General features: G+C 39.5%; 1 protein-coding gene across 3 annotated transcripts in view; it reads right to left on the bottom strand.

Moving 5' to 3' along the window:
* Positions 1–224: 224 nt before the first annotated feature.
* Positions 225–19,116, bottom strand: part of Grm1 (glutamate metabotropic receptor 1) — a 386,960-nt gene continuing 368,068 nt past the window's right edge. For 2 of the 3 annotated variants that reach the window (XM_058581872.1, XM_046448775.2), the window contains one exon: positions 225–3,886. In XM_058581872.1, the coding sequence (XP_058437855.1) occupies positions 2,947–3,886 (940 nt within the window). In that variant the 3' untranslated portion in view covers positions 225–2,946. Of the gene's footprint in view, positions 3,887–11,268; positions 11,354–19,116 lie in introns of all 3 variants that reach the window. The other variant, XM_046448784.2, reaches the window with a different exon arrangement.

The following is a 19,116-nucleotide window of genomic DNA, read 5'->3' as shown; positions in this document are numbered from 1 at the left end:
AGGTACCCCTTCCTCATAATCAAATTTTACTCTACTTTCTTACTTACCTGTTCTGTAGATTTCATGTGGTTCTTTCCAACTTTTACCTAGAAGGCATATTCTGAACAAAATCAAATCATTGTACTTATTTCCTACACTGGCTTATTTCTATTATTATAATGCTTCCAAAGTTTAGAGAGGCAACCGTACACATTGAGTAAATAGAAAATATTTATTGTACAGCATTATCAAGGTTATTTGACAAAAGGCAGTAACAAGCCAAAGGAAAACACTTTTACAAGAAGCAGAACAATCTGTATAAGCACATACATTAAGGTGACGAGTCTCTGACCTTCTGGTACAGATATGTATGTGTATAATTCCAACTGTGAACAATTAGGACAGAGAGCTAATACTCTATTTATTCAGGAAAACTTGAAATCATGATGATAGTAGGCATTCAGAGTATAACTGGAATCAGTGTTGAATGTGTTCACCAAATGTCTTAAACCAAAATCTCAGAACAAATCACCATCTAACATTATTTGAATGAAAGTTGTTTTCTTTATCTATTCTGGTGTTTAAAAAATCTGAATGCACAGTCCTGCAATATTAAGGATATATATTAATATATGGCATTAACATTAAAAGATGTTCACTAAGAAGAGAGCATATGTTCTCTTGCTAGTTTGCCAATTAGTAGAACTCCATCTTTTAAGCACCGGAGCTGTCCATTTTTCTCATTCTGCTTCATTGCAAGGAAAACATGGAATTGAAATTCACATTTTTGGTCATGAGGTTTTTTCAGTAAAGGTGTTTTCAAATAAACTTTTAAAAGGAAAGGAATTTCATTCTCTATATGGAAATGACTAAGCTGGGTGGTAGAATCTGGTAAAACCTAAGGAATAAAAGCTTCCAACATTAGAACTGATGTTAAATTCTGAACAAATGATGCCGTTGATATTTAAAGATTCTCAGATGAGTTTTGGCTGAGAAATCAGCAGCTTCGACATGAAGAAAGCATATTAAAATATGACTGAACATAAGGCATAAACAAAGATATTTAAAGGGATAGGATTCATCCACAAATAATAGAAGAAATAAAAACAGCAAGAGAAATCCTTTTATTGGGGAGTTAAAGGAGGGTAAAAATGGAACAACAAGATTACATGTACATGGATATTAACACAGCAGGAAATGAGAGAGTTACAAACAAAAGTTATGACAGCAAAAATAGCAAAAAAAATGACATGAAAATAAAAAGAAGGCAAAATGTGATTGATAAATAAATATTTGATAAATTATGTCTGGACTTGGCTACTATTATATGCTAGAAGAACAAAAAGCTCAAGTAGCTGTGGAAAATATTTTTTAAAAATCTAAAATAATCTGGAATAATCTAAATACGTTTCAATCTTTCATTTTAATAATGATGTGTGCAAGTTTATAAAATGTCCATTTTATTGTCACCCTTAACTTTTGTGACCTTTTGATTTAACAGATTTTCAAACTAATTCATTAATAACATACCCACATCATAAAATGTCTGAAAAATAAGTTCCCTCTCAGAAGAGGAATTACCATCTGAGCTGCATATGACATACACTGAACCACAGTACTCAAACCTTCATAAAGCTTCTGCAGGTACTGGTGACAATAATATATAAAACATTGTTAGAACATGAAAATATCTATAGCTATATCCAAAAGACAATCTTCTAGTTGCAGTTAGATTGACGTTACATTGCACAGGTTTATAATTACATGTATATGAGGACACAAGAACACATTCACTTGCTAGTTACAGGGACTCCCATGACAACAGGAAAGAATTACTTGTCATTTGGGTGAATAATAGTTGCTATGAGTACACCACCAGGTTCAATAATGGATTTGTTTCAGTTGTACATTGGAGAAATAATGGCACCACATTGTACATATACTGAACCTTAGAAGTCCAACTGGTTAGATTTATTTGCTACAGTAAATGGAAGGTAACACTTCTGCCACATGGTTTGTTCTCTTTAACTGAAGGGCAATGGAGAGCCGACTTGGCACAAGCACAAGTGAATCCACAAAAGTTACAGCAACCTATTGTTTTCAGTTTTCCAAAACCTCCAATAAACAGGTATTGAAAATGGGAGGCTGGTTGTGCTGACTGATATTGCCCAAAAACCCATACTTAAATATTGTCTTGCTTCTCATTCTTTCCTCCCATAGCATTCCCAAGGAAGCACTTTTTGGTGATGATTTTGTTCTTATTCCTGTTTTCCTAAGTAGAGGAAAATCACAGAGCCTTGGGGTGTTCATGCACCTTTCTCCAAGTGCCACAGCAAGGCTGGTGCTGGATGGCAGCAATGGATGAAGAGAGGCCCCAGTGAGGGTCAGTTCCTGAGTCTTCTGAAGACCAGGATTCTGCAGGTCCAGCAGGGACAAGGGCTTCCAAGAAATGAGTTGCTATCCCATCACCTGGTCCCTGGGTATCCCCATTTTCCGGTCCCTCCCTTTCACCTGCCTGCTCTGACTGGCTCCACCTGCTTACTACAAATGCCATGAACTAATGGTCCCCAGAGGTGGTTCCTTTTCTGGCTTGGCCAAGTGTGTGTGGGCATATATATATATGTATATATATATATGTATGCACAATGGTGCAAAAGAGGAGATTATTTTTGTTGATTTTATTTTTATTTTTTGCAATAAAAGTTACATACCATATGGAATTGTGCTTTGTCAGAATTCCCTTTCTTCCTAAAGAAGGCTTTGAAAAATTCAAGAATCAGAATCCTGGCCTGGCTCACTGTTTGCTTGCTATCTTTCCCTCTCTCCTCCGTTAAGGCAGCAGCAGCAGCTTTCTCTTCCTCTCCTTCCCATTTGCCCCCCACCCTCTTCTCCTCCTGGCTTTTGCATATCTCTGGAGGGGTTGGAGTTCTCTGGCTTATCCTGCTTTTCCATTAGGACGCCTCCTCCCTACAGGGTGGAAGAGCTTTGCTTGTAGTCCCTCAGGATGACAGAGGCATAGGACACGTTGGGAGGGGTGCAGAGCACCGACTCAGACACTGGGGAGCTGGGCACTGAGCTGCCTGAGGCCACCGAGTCTCGGAAAGGCGACGGAGGCGTCAGGGCAGGAGAAGCCTCAGGGGTCAGCTTGCTGGCCGCCTGCACGTCCTCTTCTTCTTCTTCCAGTTCGTCTTCCTCCGTGGTCCCTTCGCGCTCATACACATACTCCTGGAGGAGCTTAAACCTCTCGCTGTCGTCCTCATCCTCCGCGGGCGGGGAGATGGGCTCTTCCCCGAACGTGCTCAGCTGCAGCGGCAGCATCTGCAGGTGCTGCGGGGGTGGCGGGGGCGGGTACAGGGACCGCAGCCCGTTCCCCGGGCCCCCAGGGCCTGCCAGCACCGCATGGAAGTCCGGGATTCCCGCGCCAAAGTTGTTGACCACTCCCTGTAGCTGGTCCATCAGGGGTTTCTGCTGCTGTGGTGGCTGCTGCGGTGGCTGCTGCTGCTGCTGCTGCTGCTGGAGGGGAGTGGGCAAGCCCTTGGGGATGGCCGGGTTGGCCAGGAAGAGAGGGGTCTCCTCCGCTGTCAAGTGGGGAGGCAGAGGAGGCGTGGTCACCGCTGGTGACACGCGTCGGTGCACCACCATGGAAGGGCTGCTGGGAGGGCTAAAGCGAACCGGCTGGGCATCCTCCTCCTCTTCCACGTTGTAAAGGGACTTGGTGCTGGTATCTGAAAAGGTCAGGCTCTTGCCAGAGCCTTGGTAACTTTTTGTGAGGGGCTTGATGACGGCCGTTTGGTTGCAGGCCGTCTCATTGGTCTTCAAGTGTACAGAGAGGCGGTGCCACATGTGCTGTCCCTTGGGTACCTGTCTTCCACCTGGTTCAGACCATGACACAGACTTGCCATTAGAACTATGAATAAAATAGAGATGGGTTTATTTGCAGATGGATTATTCACAGAGAATAAAATACATATGATTCCTATGCATACCCAGCTCAATGTGATTTAATTGTACCCTCCCCTCTAGGTCCTCCCTCCACACCCCAGCCTCCCTTCACTATAAATCCAACACCAGGAGCAGTAGTTACGCAGGCCTCTGAGCTGCAAGCGGGGCATGCGCACCACTCCAAGAAAAGAAATCTGACCCTGAGCAACATTGTTCGGGAGAAAAGCTAAACTGTGGAGGGGTGTCTGTCTGTCTGTGTCTCTGTTTCTTTCTTTCTCTCTCTTTCACATACACAAACACACACGCACACACGCACGCATGCGCGTGCACACACACACACTTGTCAAAGGCAATAATAAAACAATTATTCAATGCAAACCTTTGAAAGATTCCCAAACTGATGAAGGAAAAAATATTTAAATCTTAGTTACACTTGGGTGACAGAATGTGATGGCTACAGTTTGTGGGACAAATTAAGACTCACATATAAGTCTAATCCCATGGCCTGTGGAATTATGAAATAGAACCTCTCAGTTGCCCATTCTGCTATGAAGTTATTTCCTATTACCAGAGGGGCACGTGGTACCTGGATGAAAGAGGAAAGTGTAGATGGCAGAAAAACTCACATCCATGATTGACTGATGTGTTCCATACCTTTCCATTTTCTTTTTTATTTCAAAACATTATTCCCGACAAATACAACAGATAACAATTCCTTTAAAGGTCCTGAATCACAGCAGCTAGTTTGGGATTTTTCACACTGGAATTTTCAACTAGCTGTGTTTGAAAAGAACGACAAAGAAGCCTAAGAAAATACTGATGCTCATATTTCTCTTTAGCCATCCACCATAATTTGCTGCAAATGAGACAAAATTAGGATTCAGACAAACTGGTAGTTACTGAGACACAGGCTCCTGCCTGGATCTTTCCTCTCTGTGCCTGGCAAATTATCAAGTTTCATCTTGATGGAACCCTCATGAAACCAACCAAATATAAATCCTTTCTGAAGAAGAAGAAAAAATGAATAAATTTGCTGTATGTATAAACCACAAATTCTACCCTGTTTATTGCAGTATGGTCTTGCTTTTGGACTTGGTTTATTTTCTGTGTAACTTTAAGCAGATGGTGGTACCTTACCATAGCATCCTATTAATAACATCAGTGTTAATACTTAAAAGAAGTAAGTCATTTTTTCTTCTGTTTTTTAATTAAGAGTTTACTTTCTTCTCTGTACCCATTAAAGCAACAGAGAAAGTAGCATAATAAGAACACATTTGAGGGCCTGGGGCTGGGGCTCAGTGGCAGAGCGCTTGCCTTGCACGTGTGAGGCACTGGGTTTGATTATCAGCACAGCATATAAATAAATAAAATAAAGGTCCATTGACAACTAAAAAATATTTTAAAAAATTAAGAACACATTTGTGACATTGAAAAGAATGTGAACATTTTTTTTCCCTTAGGTTGGGATATGAAATTAAGGCTTCTGTATCATAGTTTTTTGTTTGAAAACTATGTGGGAAATGAGAAATAATTACCATAATGGTTTATTTAATAATTTTGATAATATAAATGTGGATCATATTAAAAATTTTATGTGATGTTCACATTTATGTGGATGGTAACATTTCATATTATAATCCTGAAAGGTAAAGTGAGCCAAATAAGTACAAATGTGTGTACAAAGTCTGATATTGATTATAAATAGTTCTGTTTACAAAAGGCTCTATAATATATATATACACACACATCTATGCATGTATATATACGTATATATGCTATATAAAACAAAAATAACAGCTAAAAATTTTGACTTTATAACTTGGGGGAAAAGATAGTTCTCCCATATATCTGATAATCCATGTGGCATTTTTAATTGTCTAAGAAAATTTTTATTTCTAAACTATTATATCAAAACAAAGGCCATGGCACATGCTTATAATCCCAGCGGCTTGGAAGGCTAAGGCAGGAGGATGGAGAGTTTAAAGCCAGCTTCAGCAACTTAGTGAGGTCCTAAGCAACTTAGCAAGCCCTTATCTATAAATAAAACATAAAAAAGGGTTGGGGATGTGGCTCAATAGTTAAGCACCCCTGGGTTCAATCCCTGGTACCAAAAACAACAACAAAAACAAAATGAATATCTCTCTCTAATATGAGCTTGATATATTATCAGAGAATTTGTGTTTGTAGATGCTAAATTTATAAACTTCTTCTCTATATTGTTAGGATAGCTGACCAGCTTCTGAGATGAGGAAGCTCAAGTACAAGATGGTGGTGTCCCTGGCAAGGACTCAGTTAACCAGCCAGCCCAAGACAAAACCAGAAAACACAGTTCCTCTTCTGAGTATAAAACTCTAGATGAACATGCCTCCCCATCTCATTGTCTGCTCCACCACTCTATACACACTGTTTTTCTCTATATATTTGATATAGCTCTTCAAGAACACAAAATACTGCTATCTGAACCTTATCCTCCTTAATTATGCCTTATTAGCCCTTCTACTTTAGTGATTTTCACTGCTTTCAATTGCAAAGGAAAAACTTTTTTCTTTCCCCAATATCTTCCCCTCATTATTCACTTTAATAAAATCATTAAACTAAAATGCTATTTGTGTTTTCACTTAATTATGGGTATGTGTGTGTTTTAAGAAAGGAAGGAAGGAAGGAAGGAAGGAAGGAAGGAAGGAAGGGATCCCTTTAGAGCTGGTCTGCACCTCATTCAACCCTCAGGCTTAGGACCCAATGAAACATTGCCCCAGTCTCTCCATATATTAGCAAAAACAGAGTCTCCTAGTATATTTCTGGGAAAACCTTAGGTGACTGCACTCACTTTAACCACTCACTCTCATGGGCCGTTTTCCATATTGTGCAGGGGTTCCATGTGGAGCTCTTTTTAAATCACACACGTCCATATGTTAACAGTATTATTAATGATTTTGCAGGCAGATAAAACCACAATTTAGTTCTGTTTTGATGGAACCCAATTTTTATTCTTGTGAAGGGAAATTTTCACCGTGGCTGTCAAAATTAGCAGTTTTCTTTCCCCTCAGAGTCTTGCTCTAATTTTGTTGTAAAGTCCTGTTTAATTAGGAAACAGATCTCATGCCCCAGGGCATTTATCAGATTACAAAAATTAGACTAACCTTGTTTTTCTTCAAGGACAAAATAAATTGCTTCTTAAAAACCCAAGTTAGTAGATGAAATGCATCATCTCAGAAACTGTAGCTCAGTCTATAAAATCTGGCCCTTCAGAATTACCCATTTCTCACTGGTGGTCCACGGACAAGCTGAATGGTCTATGAATCCACACATACATTAAGCATTGTTTTTAGAAAGAATATATATTATGTCTTTGTAAATAATACACTGCTATTTTTAAATGCATGTGTAATCTTTAACCATAAAGTGTAAATAAACTCTGGGAAGCTTTGTTGTGTTCTGTATTTAAACAACCTCTAATAAAGGTAGTTACTATCATTAATTGAGGTAAAGTTTTAATAGCTATGTTGATGTGAGAAGAAAGTATTCTATTTGGAAAGGTTGGGAACCTATTGCTGTGATGTTAAGAAGAAAATAATGTATGAAATATGTGGCACCAAAAGGAAATGAATGCATTTTAAAAAATGCAAGAATACAATGAAATAAGACGTCTATTTCATTCCAGGGAATCCTAATATATTCCCCTTTGGCCACTAGCTTATTCCTTGTATTGGTTAATTTTATTTGTTTCCTAATCTTAAGAAAAGCAGTCTGGTTTAGTAAACACCACATAATTGTCACAAAACACCATATCCTCTTGCTTCAACTTCAAAAGACAGAACTCGGGCCTAAAAAATCTCCTATTTGAAGATCAAATGTAGTACTTTGGGGTAAATACCTCAGGTGGTTAAATATATTTACTGATATTAGAGTTAATGGAGGAAAAGGCTGTAGGCTTAGAGGAAGCAGGGTTGTATAGGATGATGCGCGGTTATCACTTGCAGAGCTAAGCAGGCCTGGGGCTGTAGTTCCAGCTACAAACAGGAACAGGATTTTGCTTTGATTTTTCTTTCATTAGATAAGTATCACAATTCCCCCAACACAAAACCCAATATTTACAGCACTTTAGAGAAAAGTTGGGAGTGGGTGGTGTAAACAGATTAGTATATCTTTGGCATTCAGAGTGATCCTGTCTGTTTTATTTGTTTCAGTAAGTACTAGTTACATCTGCAGAGTACACTGCTTTCTGCTCCAGAGAGGTCTAAAATGGGAATAACAGTGGGTGGGTGTTTCAGATCAGGAGGGAGGCATCCCGCAGAAGCTGCCTGAAGGGAAGGCTTACACAACACCTGTCTCCCTTATGTCCAACTTAAGTCTCTGCCACTAGGCTTAACAGCTTCAAAACAGATGTAAGGACAGTACCCACGAAGCCCATGGACAAGGCAAGACTTTCCCATAAGGGAGGGAGACTGACTCCTTGGAATCAGAGGAGTTTAATTTTGCTTTCTCTGGAAGTGAAAGGTGTGGTGCTACCTCTGCTGAAACACAGTGTGGCAGAAGGGGTTGTCCTAATACTCTTGCCTTCACGGACATCAGTCAGCAGGTACTACCAGTTTAGAAGGTGACTCCTCAGGCCTAGGAACTTTTTGAAACCATTTAAGGCAGACTTCTGTTTTCTAAGACAACCCCAAGGGAGTCTGCCATACAAAGGACTTCAACTGACTTCAGTTCTACTTCTTGAAAGATTTCCAGAAAAATCTGCATATTTAGTGTATATTCTACAACCTGGAGCCTATCTGAACATAATTAAAATTTCTCGCTTTTTGACTCACCACTAGTTGTAATGTGGAGAATCTCTAAGTGTGCTTTTGAAGAGAAATGTTTTCTAATTATATGAGATCTTGGTAGTTTCTGTTGTTATTAAATCTTAAATAACATTGTGAGTCCCCCAGAGAGACTACCTCATCAGAAGCAATTCAGTGAACCACTGTCTTACTGAAATTCACAATATTATATAGTATAAATATTCAGCCCTTCCTTTAGAATCTTTAGAACATCTCCATCCTACATCCTTAAGCAACATGATATGGGTCAAAAGACAACCCCAAGAAAACCACTTTGACTTTATTAGGCTTTGTGCTTTCTTCGATGAACCAATAAAGAAAAAGACATGTACTGATTAAATTATCTCATTGAAGTTAGTGAACTATAGAAGTTTCCCAAATGTCTTATGGGTACAGGACCTACTGTCCTGAGAAAAGTGCCCAATCAGTTTCAAACTAAAGGGTAGAATTCTGATGGCTACTACATGGTCTTAGTTCAATATAATCATGATTTATTGACTGATAAAAGAAATTCTGAAGTTTATTTAAGACATCCTCTTGGTACCAGAGCATCCTTTCAGCACAGGTAGATCAGATGAAATTATTCCTTTAGGAAATATAGATAAGCCTGGATTATGTTCCCCTTGAAGGACTTTCAGGTCAAACATTACCATTTACTTTATGCTCCCTGCTACCAGATCTATCATTTTAATTGCAAGACGCACTTCAGCCCCACATGAAGGCCTCACAATTTGCCCTGGAAATATAGGGCAGTTGCATTGCTCTGCTGGGATTATTTCTCAGGGCCAGGATAGACCTTGGCAGACCATAATGATCCTGATCTAGTTTATTTCCACAAGTCCCTTTGCCCTGCTATTCACAAATCAGTGGGAATGAAGATCAAGGAAAGAACATATCTTTTTTTTTTTTTTTTTAAATTCTGTAGGAACAACCAAAGCTAAACATATCCATTTTTAGTCTGCAGTCCATGGTTTTAAAGCCACTGATCTCTTCCTGATCCTTTCGAGTCTCAGGCAGGAAAGCTGAATACAACACTTTCTGAAAGTTCTTCAAGACAACCTGTTGGTTGTGCTGACAGTTGTATTTTTTTTTTTTTTTTTTTTTGCTGCCCACCAAGGATGGACCACGTTGGACTTTAACTTTTACTTCTAGACACTCACCTTTGATTCTTGAAATGTCAGTTGATTCTCCTCTCTTTCTCTGGCCCTGCTGTCATAACAGGACAAGCACATCTACCCATCCTCATCAATTCTTTTTGACAGGCAGCCAGCAGCTGTCACAATTAGGATCTCCTTGCTGTGTCCTTGGTCAGACTCACCCCTGGTACAGAACCCCTCAATGATTTTGGACTTGGGAGAATTACAGAGAATGCACCCAGCCCTGCTCGAGCGGCTCTGGCCTAGATGTGCAGAGTCCTCCAATCACAGCCTGAAACATACTGGCATGACTACCATATTTGTCCCTCTAAGAACCAGGATGATTTGGTGGAGATTGCACTCTTTGATTTTAGGCTTTTAAAGGGAACAACCCAAAGGCAGGCCACGGACTCCCCAGTGTTCTCAACTGTGTGAACAGAAGAGACACCATGGCCCCAATCACCAGCCTTTGTGGCCAGTTTAGTAGCAAACATTTGAACAAATTGGGCTCTTGGCATTGAAGAGCTATTCAGGCCACAGAGACCTCATCAATGGGCCCCCTCCTGCTGCAGGAATGTGTACCTTTGACTCTCCCAGGAGTTTGAAGGGCTGTAAAGGAACAGCTGAAAATGACCACAGACTCCATGCACAATGAATTGAACATGGTCTATGTTCTTTTGTTAACTTAAAGAGACACTGTCAAGATCTAAAGGTCAAAAATTGGACCAGACATGCACTGTTTTTATCAGACAGGAAAATCTGATAAAAATCACTCAGAATGTTGGGGAAATGACTAATTTTTTTTAAAAGCTCTTTTTTTTTTTTTTTTTTTTTTGTGGGACTGACAAAACTCTTGTTTTGTGCTCCCTAGAGTGTGGGAGACACCCAGCAGAGGCTCATGCTGGCGCCCACCCCCTCAAACTGACATTATGGAATTCTTCTGTGAATTTAAGCTATGGCTTTTACTTTAATGCAGACAGGATCATTTCAAACATTTGTGCAACAGCAAAAAGGCAAAAAAGAAAAGAAAAGAAAAAGCTCTGTTTGCCAAGGAGAAGCTGACAAATTTCTGAAGGGGGAAAATTCACTTTCGAGCTTGTGAGTAGGAGTCACAAACAAAAGTGAATCTCCAGAATTGAAAAAAAAAAATGTTGCATTGAAATGAAAAAAAAAAAAAAGCAAGAAGCAAAAAACTCTGCTAACAACTTGACAGTGTCCTTTTAAGAACGATGGACAATCAAATTAAGGCAGTCGTGCAAACCATGGCACGTACATGAGTTCCTCATTCTTGATGGCATGCACCACATCTGTTTCCATGTTAGAAAGTGGAAAAACCCAGGAGAGAGAAAGCAAGAGGCAAAACACTATATTTTCCATGCAGCTTCTCTTACACATTCACTGCAGTGTGGGGGTTTTCAAAGCTGCACATGTGCCGACGGACATTGGCTGGTGGGCGAGAATTCTGGCTGCCTCTTCCTAAAGATTAAAAAGAAAAAGACACCCAGTGAGCAAGTGGTTATACAGGGGTACAGGTATGGTGAGCACAGCACTCAGGCAGTGCCTAGTCCTTGGCCAGGTTCGGGCCTGGCTCCTGCCTTTCTCCTGGTCACCTCTGTCTCCGGGTCCTGTATGCATCCTGCGTTGCCTGCCTATTTCTTACTTCCAGGCTCATGTCTGAAAGCCATGTCAGTGATGTGCATTATTTCTTTTCCCTGTGAAACCATCCCTTTCCAAGTGGCAGATGCTTTTTCTGTTGTGTGCATCTGTCTCAGATTGACTGTTTTCCTTCACTGTTTGACATGTTCCTTATTCTTCTTTGCAGTGGACTCTACACCTCTGTTCTGATATAGGCTGAATCTTCCCACCCACAACCCCTCTTAAAGGAAGTTTATAAATTTATATCTGACATTGCAACTTTTAATTGCACTGCTGATTTTTTTCCCATATTGTTTCATCATAGAAGTATGGCTGTCACTTCATATAAAGTCACTCTTGGCATTCACAAGATGAAATGTGTTTAATGGTACAGGGGTGGAGAGCAGCCAGAGACCTGCTTGCTGAGATTGGAGGAGATATGACAAGGGGAGCATGTCATCCCCTTGCCTGGATAGACATGGCGAGGCTGATGGGGAGCCATGGAGTTGGCCTTTACATCATTGGTTGGAATAAGGATAAATGGTTTTCCCCTGTGTCTAGCAGAAAGTGGTAGGATAAAGCTATTTTTGCTGCCATGCCACATAAGAGGAGTGCTTGTCATAGGAAAGTATTTCAGGAATGAAGTGCTAAGCATGAACCATCAGTACATGCTGTGGGTGAGAGGGTTGAGGTTGATTGAGTTTTCAGGAAATTTCCCATGTTAGGAAATTGCATCATCACAGTTTCCTATAGGGCTCCCCAAAGAACTTACAAATGTTCTCTATGAATCAGCATTTGGCCATCTGCCCTCAAGGACCCTGGCAATAGCTCTCTAGTGGCAGCTCCCAACCAGTCAAAGACTTTTTCCCTCTCTCCTCTCTCTTTTACCCATCTACGTAGACAGAGGAATGGAAACTCAGAAGAAGGAGGAGGCAATGTTGCAGGATGAGACCATGCCCTTCCCACGCCAAGTCTTTCAGGTTGAGGTCTCACAGATATTAGAAAGGAGATATAGGAATTTAAATTTCAAACAATAATATGCTGAAATAGCTTTTCACTACCTAGAAGTAAGGGATCTGATCTGAATTTATAAAATGAAATTTTTTTTCCATAGTGCAGGAGAATATAACATATAAACAAAATTGATCGATATTTATATTTCCTTTGAGTTTGAGTTATTCAATAAAACTTTTTAAAGGCACATGATAATATACCCAAAACAATTCGAAATCTTATCCAGAATTAAGAAGTTGAGAGGTTACCTGGTGTGACTTCACTGCTGCTGCAATAATACATCTATTTTAGAAAATTAGACAAAGAGACAATGTTTGCTATCTAACTTGCCAAAGTAATATATCCCTGACATTCAATTTGCCCTCCTGAAATCACAAGTATCATTAAAACAATGAAGAGATGATAAGGAATAAAAGAATATTTGAATATATAAATGAGGATAGTAGGAAAGAGGTTTAATCTGTAAAATATTGAAACAGTTCCTCATGAAAGAGAAAAAAAAAAACCTTACTCAAAGCATTTGGCTCTGTCTTGCCAAAGTGCTTGCATCTTTTTGCACTTTCTAATTCATTCTGTTTTGGGATAATGTCTATAGGTGGCCTGGTCAAATGGTGCAAGGGATCAAGGGCCCTGAAAGGGCTGGCTTCAGGGGTCTATGTTAAACACAGACAGACACATTGTCCCTTCAACAGCCCTGTGATCGATGTTTAGTGATCTGTGATCATCCTCTTGAAAGTCTATTACTTTTGCCTATTGTAAGTGACAGTGGATGGAAAAATGAAACAAGCTCTGGGGATCTGGAAACAGCTCATGGATGGTCCTTCATTCCACAGCCTCCTTAACTTCCCAGGACAGGTCCTGGACTTTTTGTTCCCCTGCCACCGGAGTCCCAGCCTATCCAGCCTCCTCTAGTTGCCCTTGCACAGGAATCACCACCATCCTGGACTGCTTGAGGGGACCTGGGGACAAGCCCCAGGAAGATCAAGGTCTGGTAGCATCTTGAGGAGATGAACGACAGTGGCCATCTCTCCCTGGACTTGCAGTGCCAACACATGTTTGGCAGGCAGCATGCTGTGGTAGAGGCCAGTCTCATGCTCATCCTTGATCCAGAGGGTTCAGATTTCCCTGTACTTTTGTTGCATACCTGTCTAACATGGTCTAGGGTAAGAGATGTGTGGAAAAGGGAAGCAACTAGTTCAGTTTTCAGTTGCTCCAGCAGTGACTGACAAGAGGGGTTGTTGGCAGTGCTGTGCCTGTGCAAGGTGCAGAATGGGATCTGCAATGCCTAGAAAGGACTGCCTCTGCCCTGAGAGTGTCCTCACGCAATGAACACAGCATTCAATGGCAAACACAAAACCCCATGACACACACACACACAGAGGGTAAGCTCAGATGTTAATGAAAAAAGGCATGATATTATATTACCTTTAACACATCCCCTGCTTTACAGACCAGGGACCTCATGTTTTCATTTCGCACTCAATCTTGGAAATGATATAGCTGGTCCTGTCTGCTGGGGCTGTATGATAAGAACAAGGGGGCTGTCCTGACAGTCCAGAGACTTGACCTGCTGACTTCAGCGCAGGGGCAGAGTGCAGCATTCCCTGGGCAGCATCTGCTCCTCTGCGTATCCAGGGGACCGGGATAGGAAGCTTCACCAGCCTTGGTTTTAGTTTGTTTTTTGTCACTAGGACCAAAATATCCAACAAGAACAACATAAAGGAGGAAAAATTTATTTGGGGCTCATGGTTTCTGAGCTCTTAGTACGTAGAAGGCTGACTCCATTGCTCTGGGCCCAAGATAAGGCAGCACATCATGGGGGAAGGGCAGTGGAAGAAAACTGCTTGGCTCTTGATGGGGTTAGGAAGCAGAGAGGGGGTAGGGAGAGTCCTGCAGTGAAGATACACCCTTCCAGGGCAAGTGCCCCTAGGGATTCCCCCTCCTCCAGCCATGCCCCACCTGCCTACACTTACCACCCAGTCCTTTCAAATTAGGATGGAGGTATTAAGTTACGATTGTCACAATTCAATAATTTTGACTTTGAATTCCTGCAGAAATGGGAACTTTTGGGGGATACCGCCTGTCTGAACCATGACAACCTCTGTCTCTGACGTTGCCTTTTGGAACCATTCCCGCAGTTCGGGACAGCTCTATGATTCCTTTGGGGGCTTTAGACATATTGACAGTCAAGCTTCACACAGTCCCTCTAAGTAATCCCAAAGCTATCTTAATTAACTATTGATTGAGGTAGTTGGATAGAATAGAACATCTTCTTCATAGTCCCATGTCTTTAGTCTCTTTCACTTTGCATTGAAGTGAAATATAAATGAGCCCTGCATACAGATTTTGCTTCTAGAAAAGAAATGGTTTATTAAAGGTTACAGGCAAAGACTTGGAAACTCTGATGCCCAAATGGCCACTTTTTCAAACTACATAAAAACCAAGAGAAGGAGATTGACTTCAGGGTATTTTTAGCAATTGTAAACCACATATCCAACCAACCACAGATTCAGCAAGCTAGAGCAAAATCTTGGAGGGAAAATGAAGCATATGGGGGCTTGTCAAATATAAGTCCCAAATCTGTGCTTGAATCTTTTGGCAGAAACTGGATTTAAAGAAACCTTGTAAGTTTAGCTAGAAAGACTCCTCCTCAATTTCTTCTGAAAGTGCTAGGGTCTTTCTCTCCTCTTTCTCTTCCTCCCTCTCTCCTTTTTTCTTTCTTTCCTCTTCGTGCAAACTCACTGCTTTTCAAACCCCAAAGGAGTGTACACAGCTTTCCCCATTTATTTTCAGTGTGCAGATAATATTCTTCTGTGTAACGGCGTGTCACTCTCAGGGGTTACTTAGCTCCACATGACTCTGTCTTAACGTGTCATTTTGTTTACATCTGGTCATCCCTCCATCAGTTTCGGTGTCAGGAGTCAGCCTTTAAATGGAACTTGAGAAGTGGTTACAGACAAGTTTTATTCAGTGTAGTGTTAGCAACACTCACTGGTCAAGGATCTGGGGACCCGGCTCTCTCCTGTTCTTTCAGACTTGGCCATTCCATCTAAGAAGAACTTCTGGAATAGTCCATTTGAAATTGCTTCCAAATGGCAAAATACTGCTCTAGTTGAGACCCCCACTTTGCATACCTTTCCTATGAAGGATGTAGAAGCAAAGACACCCACAAAGAACAAAGCAACTTAACCTCGGTGTGGACTCAGATTATGCTAACTCAGCATCTCCAACTTGGCCTTCCCTTTTCTCATCCACTTCAGCCACTTTCCTTACTCAAGACTTTCAGTAACCTCTTGTAGAAAATGAACTGAATTTTGTTTTCTCTTTCTCTCAGAACTTTTTTGTTTCCTGGATGAAATCAGTGACATTGAATGGATATGTCAGGAGCAGGCAAAGGCTCAGCGTGCAGTCAGGATAGCTGTCCGTGTCTGAAGCTGCGAGTCTTTGGCAGGGTTGGAGGTGAATCTTCTTTTAGCAGAGATAAAATGGTCTAGACAATTCCAGATGGTCAGTCTTAAGGATATATAAAGCTCACCATGGAAATAATAATGTGGCTGCTGTCCAAACTAATCAGAAAGAATGACAGCAACCACTCAAGACTGTTTTGGCAGAGTATGGTCTCTTTTTTGTTGTTATAGATAAATAAGATAATTTGTGCTTCTGAGTTCTTTCCAAAGCCAAATGCATTTTTCCCCTGGTATCTAAATTTTAGTATTTATTCTCAGCATTTGCTCCTCAGAGTGGAGAAGGGAGCTCTGACTGTGTATATAGACTAATTTAAAATCTATAAAGACTAATTTCTTTCACATTTCCTTTTAACATAATCTCTAACATAGTGTATTAAGGTTCTTTATATAAACACAAATTCAGTCTTTCTACTATTGGGATAAAGTACTATTTCATTAAAATTCTTATTTATTAACATTTGTGAGCTAATGAGAGACTAAACTACCACAACCATGGTTTTGTCAAATATTAAAATTTGCCTCACTGAAATCCTCTTTCTTTTGAAAACATTAAGGTCAAGTTTAAAGCTTTTATGTATCACTATAAATACTAATTCACTCCTTTTAAAAAGAAAAGTTAGTGTATTTTATCACTTGGAATATTTGAATCTTTTACAACATGTATGTGTATTAATAAATAATATATGGCTCATTTATCATATTATTAGATTTTATACACATAGCATCGCTGTCTTTTTGCACAGTATTTAATTGATAGATGCAGCTCTAGTTCATTACTTATATTAAATTGTATAAATAGCACACTATTTAAAAAAATCACCCTTTCTCCCACTGATAATCTTTCAGGATGTTCCGGCATTTTGCTCTTTTAACTAGTGCAATGGTGAACATACTTAGGTATTTCTCTTTGCACATATATGAGAGTTTTTTAAGTATGAACATAGAAGTAGAATGGATAGACTGTTGTACATGTACATCTTTCTAACATTACCACATTGCTAAAAAAAAAAAATGCTTGCAGGCTGGGATGTCGCTCAAGCAGTAACACGCTTGCCTGACATGCACAGGGCGCTGGGTCCGATCCTCAGCACCACATAAAAAAAATAAAATAAAGATGTTGTGTCCACTGAAAATTAAAAATAAATATTAAAAAATTCTTTCTCTCTCTCTCTCTAAAAAAAATGCTTGCACAATTTACACTAGTGTGTGAGAATATATATTATTCTTCCAGATTCTGTTTGGCTTTCAGGCATTTTTAAAATTAACGTTTTATTATGAAAATTTCAAAAAACTTAAGAGTCAGCCTGATGCATACATTCTCAAACCCCCCATAAGTCTTTCATCTAATGGTTTTAACAGTCATTAATGATCATGATATATGTCAATTGTTTTGTTGCAAAACTAGAAACCATGATAAAATTCAATCACCCTTTCTGTGTTTATCACTTGATTTCTTTTGTAAAATAACTTTCCCTCATCAGCTGTTTGGTTCCTCTGTGACAGAATTCAAACAGAAAAGACTGGCCACAGAGATGTACTTTTTTCACCCTCTATTTACCAATGTTCTAAATAATGAGCTGGTTGTGTGACATTCTCCAACAGGGATCAGTGAATCACCTGTGGGTCTGTTTCTATGATCCTATTGTTTCCCTTGGTTTTCCAGTTATATGGTCCTATCATTTGGCTTGCCTAACTGTTTTCTATCAGATGAGACATTATGTGTATATAAAATAAGATAACGTAGAGAGTAGATAGCATTATTTCACTAGAAATGAGTCAATATTTAGTATTAAGATTAGCTTAGGAATTATTAATAAATATAATAAGTTCTTTTTATGTCCCTATAATTAGAAAAATGATAGAGAAGTTCAGGACTATTTCTGGTTTTGTTCCATATTAACAATATTTCTCTGTTCTCTTTTGAACTATTTGATCATTTATTCAACATTTACAGTAAATAAAATGAGTGTTATGTGTTTGTATGCCCAGGGTATTGTGGGTTTATGGCTTTTTGGTGACATAATTATTAAGAACACTTCCTTAACTCTTAAAAGCAATTGATTTGCATGACAAACTATATGATTTTCTTAACTATTTGCAAGACTGAGACATGTAAAGAAGAATGAGGTTAATTTTTACACAAAAGGGAAAAATACCCTGCTGCTTTTTTAGATAGACTGTAGGTGACAAACCACCAAGGTGAGACTTTTTATTATTTCACTCTGATTTATCACAGAGGGGGAGAGAAGATGCTGAAAACAACTCACCAAATGCTAAAATCTTCCCCTTGGGAGGTTTTGGGGAAAAAAAGAAATCATAACTTAGATAAGAGGCTTAAATCAAAGACATAATGATAGCAAGACAAGACTTGGTTCATGTAAACCTAGAATTTTGTGAGGATTCTAAAATTCTTGGCTATCACACTAGTCTCAATTCTCCATGTATGTTTTCACTAAGGTTTATTTTATGCTATTATTTCTCTTCAAGCAGAGATTTTAATACCCTCATGCCATGAAACCTGCAAAAGAACTGAATAGGCAATTATCATTGAATTTTTCTTACAGTGTTAGAAGTCGCTAGAGCCCAAAGAAATTATAGTCACATCACAGCCTACTGGGAAAGGTGAAGGGTAGAAAGTAAAATGGGATAAGATTCCCACTTTCAGTTAAGATAAAGTACCTCTGGGCAAACCAACTCTTACCCTGAAAACAACTAGAAAAAGCAGATAAAACACTTTTAAAAGCCATTTGAAGATACTAGGATGCTGCCACGGCAACCAGAATCCAAGGGATCAATAAGTCAGATGAAGAGAACTTCAGACAAGTAAGCAGATAATCTTAAAGCTATTTTTTTTTCCTGGTAGACATTTGATGATTCTTGATGTAGAGCAATAGACTGAGAAGATCTTAACAAAGAGGGAAGGAAAGATGAAAAACTGTTTGTTTTTTTTTTCTTTTGGTATTGGGAATTAACCCAGGGGCACTTTATCTGATCTACATATATAGTCCTTTTTAAAATTTTTCATTTTGAGACAGGGTCTTACTAAATTGCTGAGGTGGCAAGAAAAACTTTTAATAAATTAACAGGTCATAGACAAAAGTTTAAGTTCAAATCTTCTGAGTC

Source organism: Marmota monax, unplaced genomic scaffold (assembly GCF_021218885.2).
Source record: "Marmota monax isolate L192 unplaced genomic scaffold, Marmota_monax_Labrador192_F-V1.1 WCK01_AAM20220418_F8-fsc00030, whole genome shotgun sequence".
In the NCBI taxonomy this organism is placed as follows: Eukaryota; Metazoa; Chordata; class Mammalia; order Rodentia; family Sciuridae; genus Marmota; species Marmota monax.
This window is presented reverse-complemented; position numbering and strand designations above follow the sequence as displayed.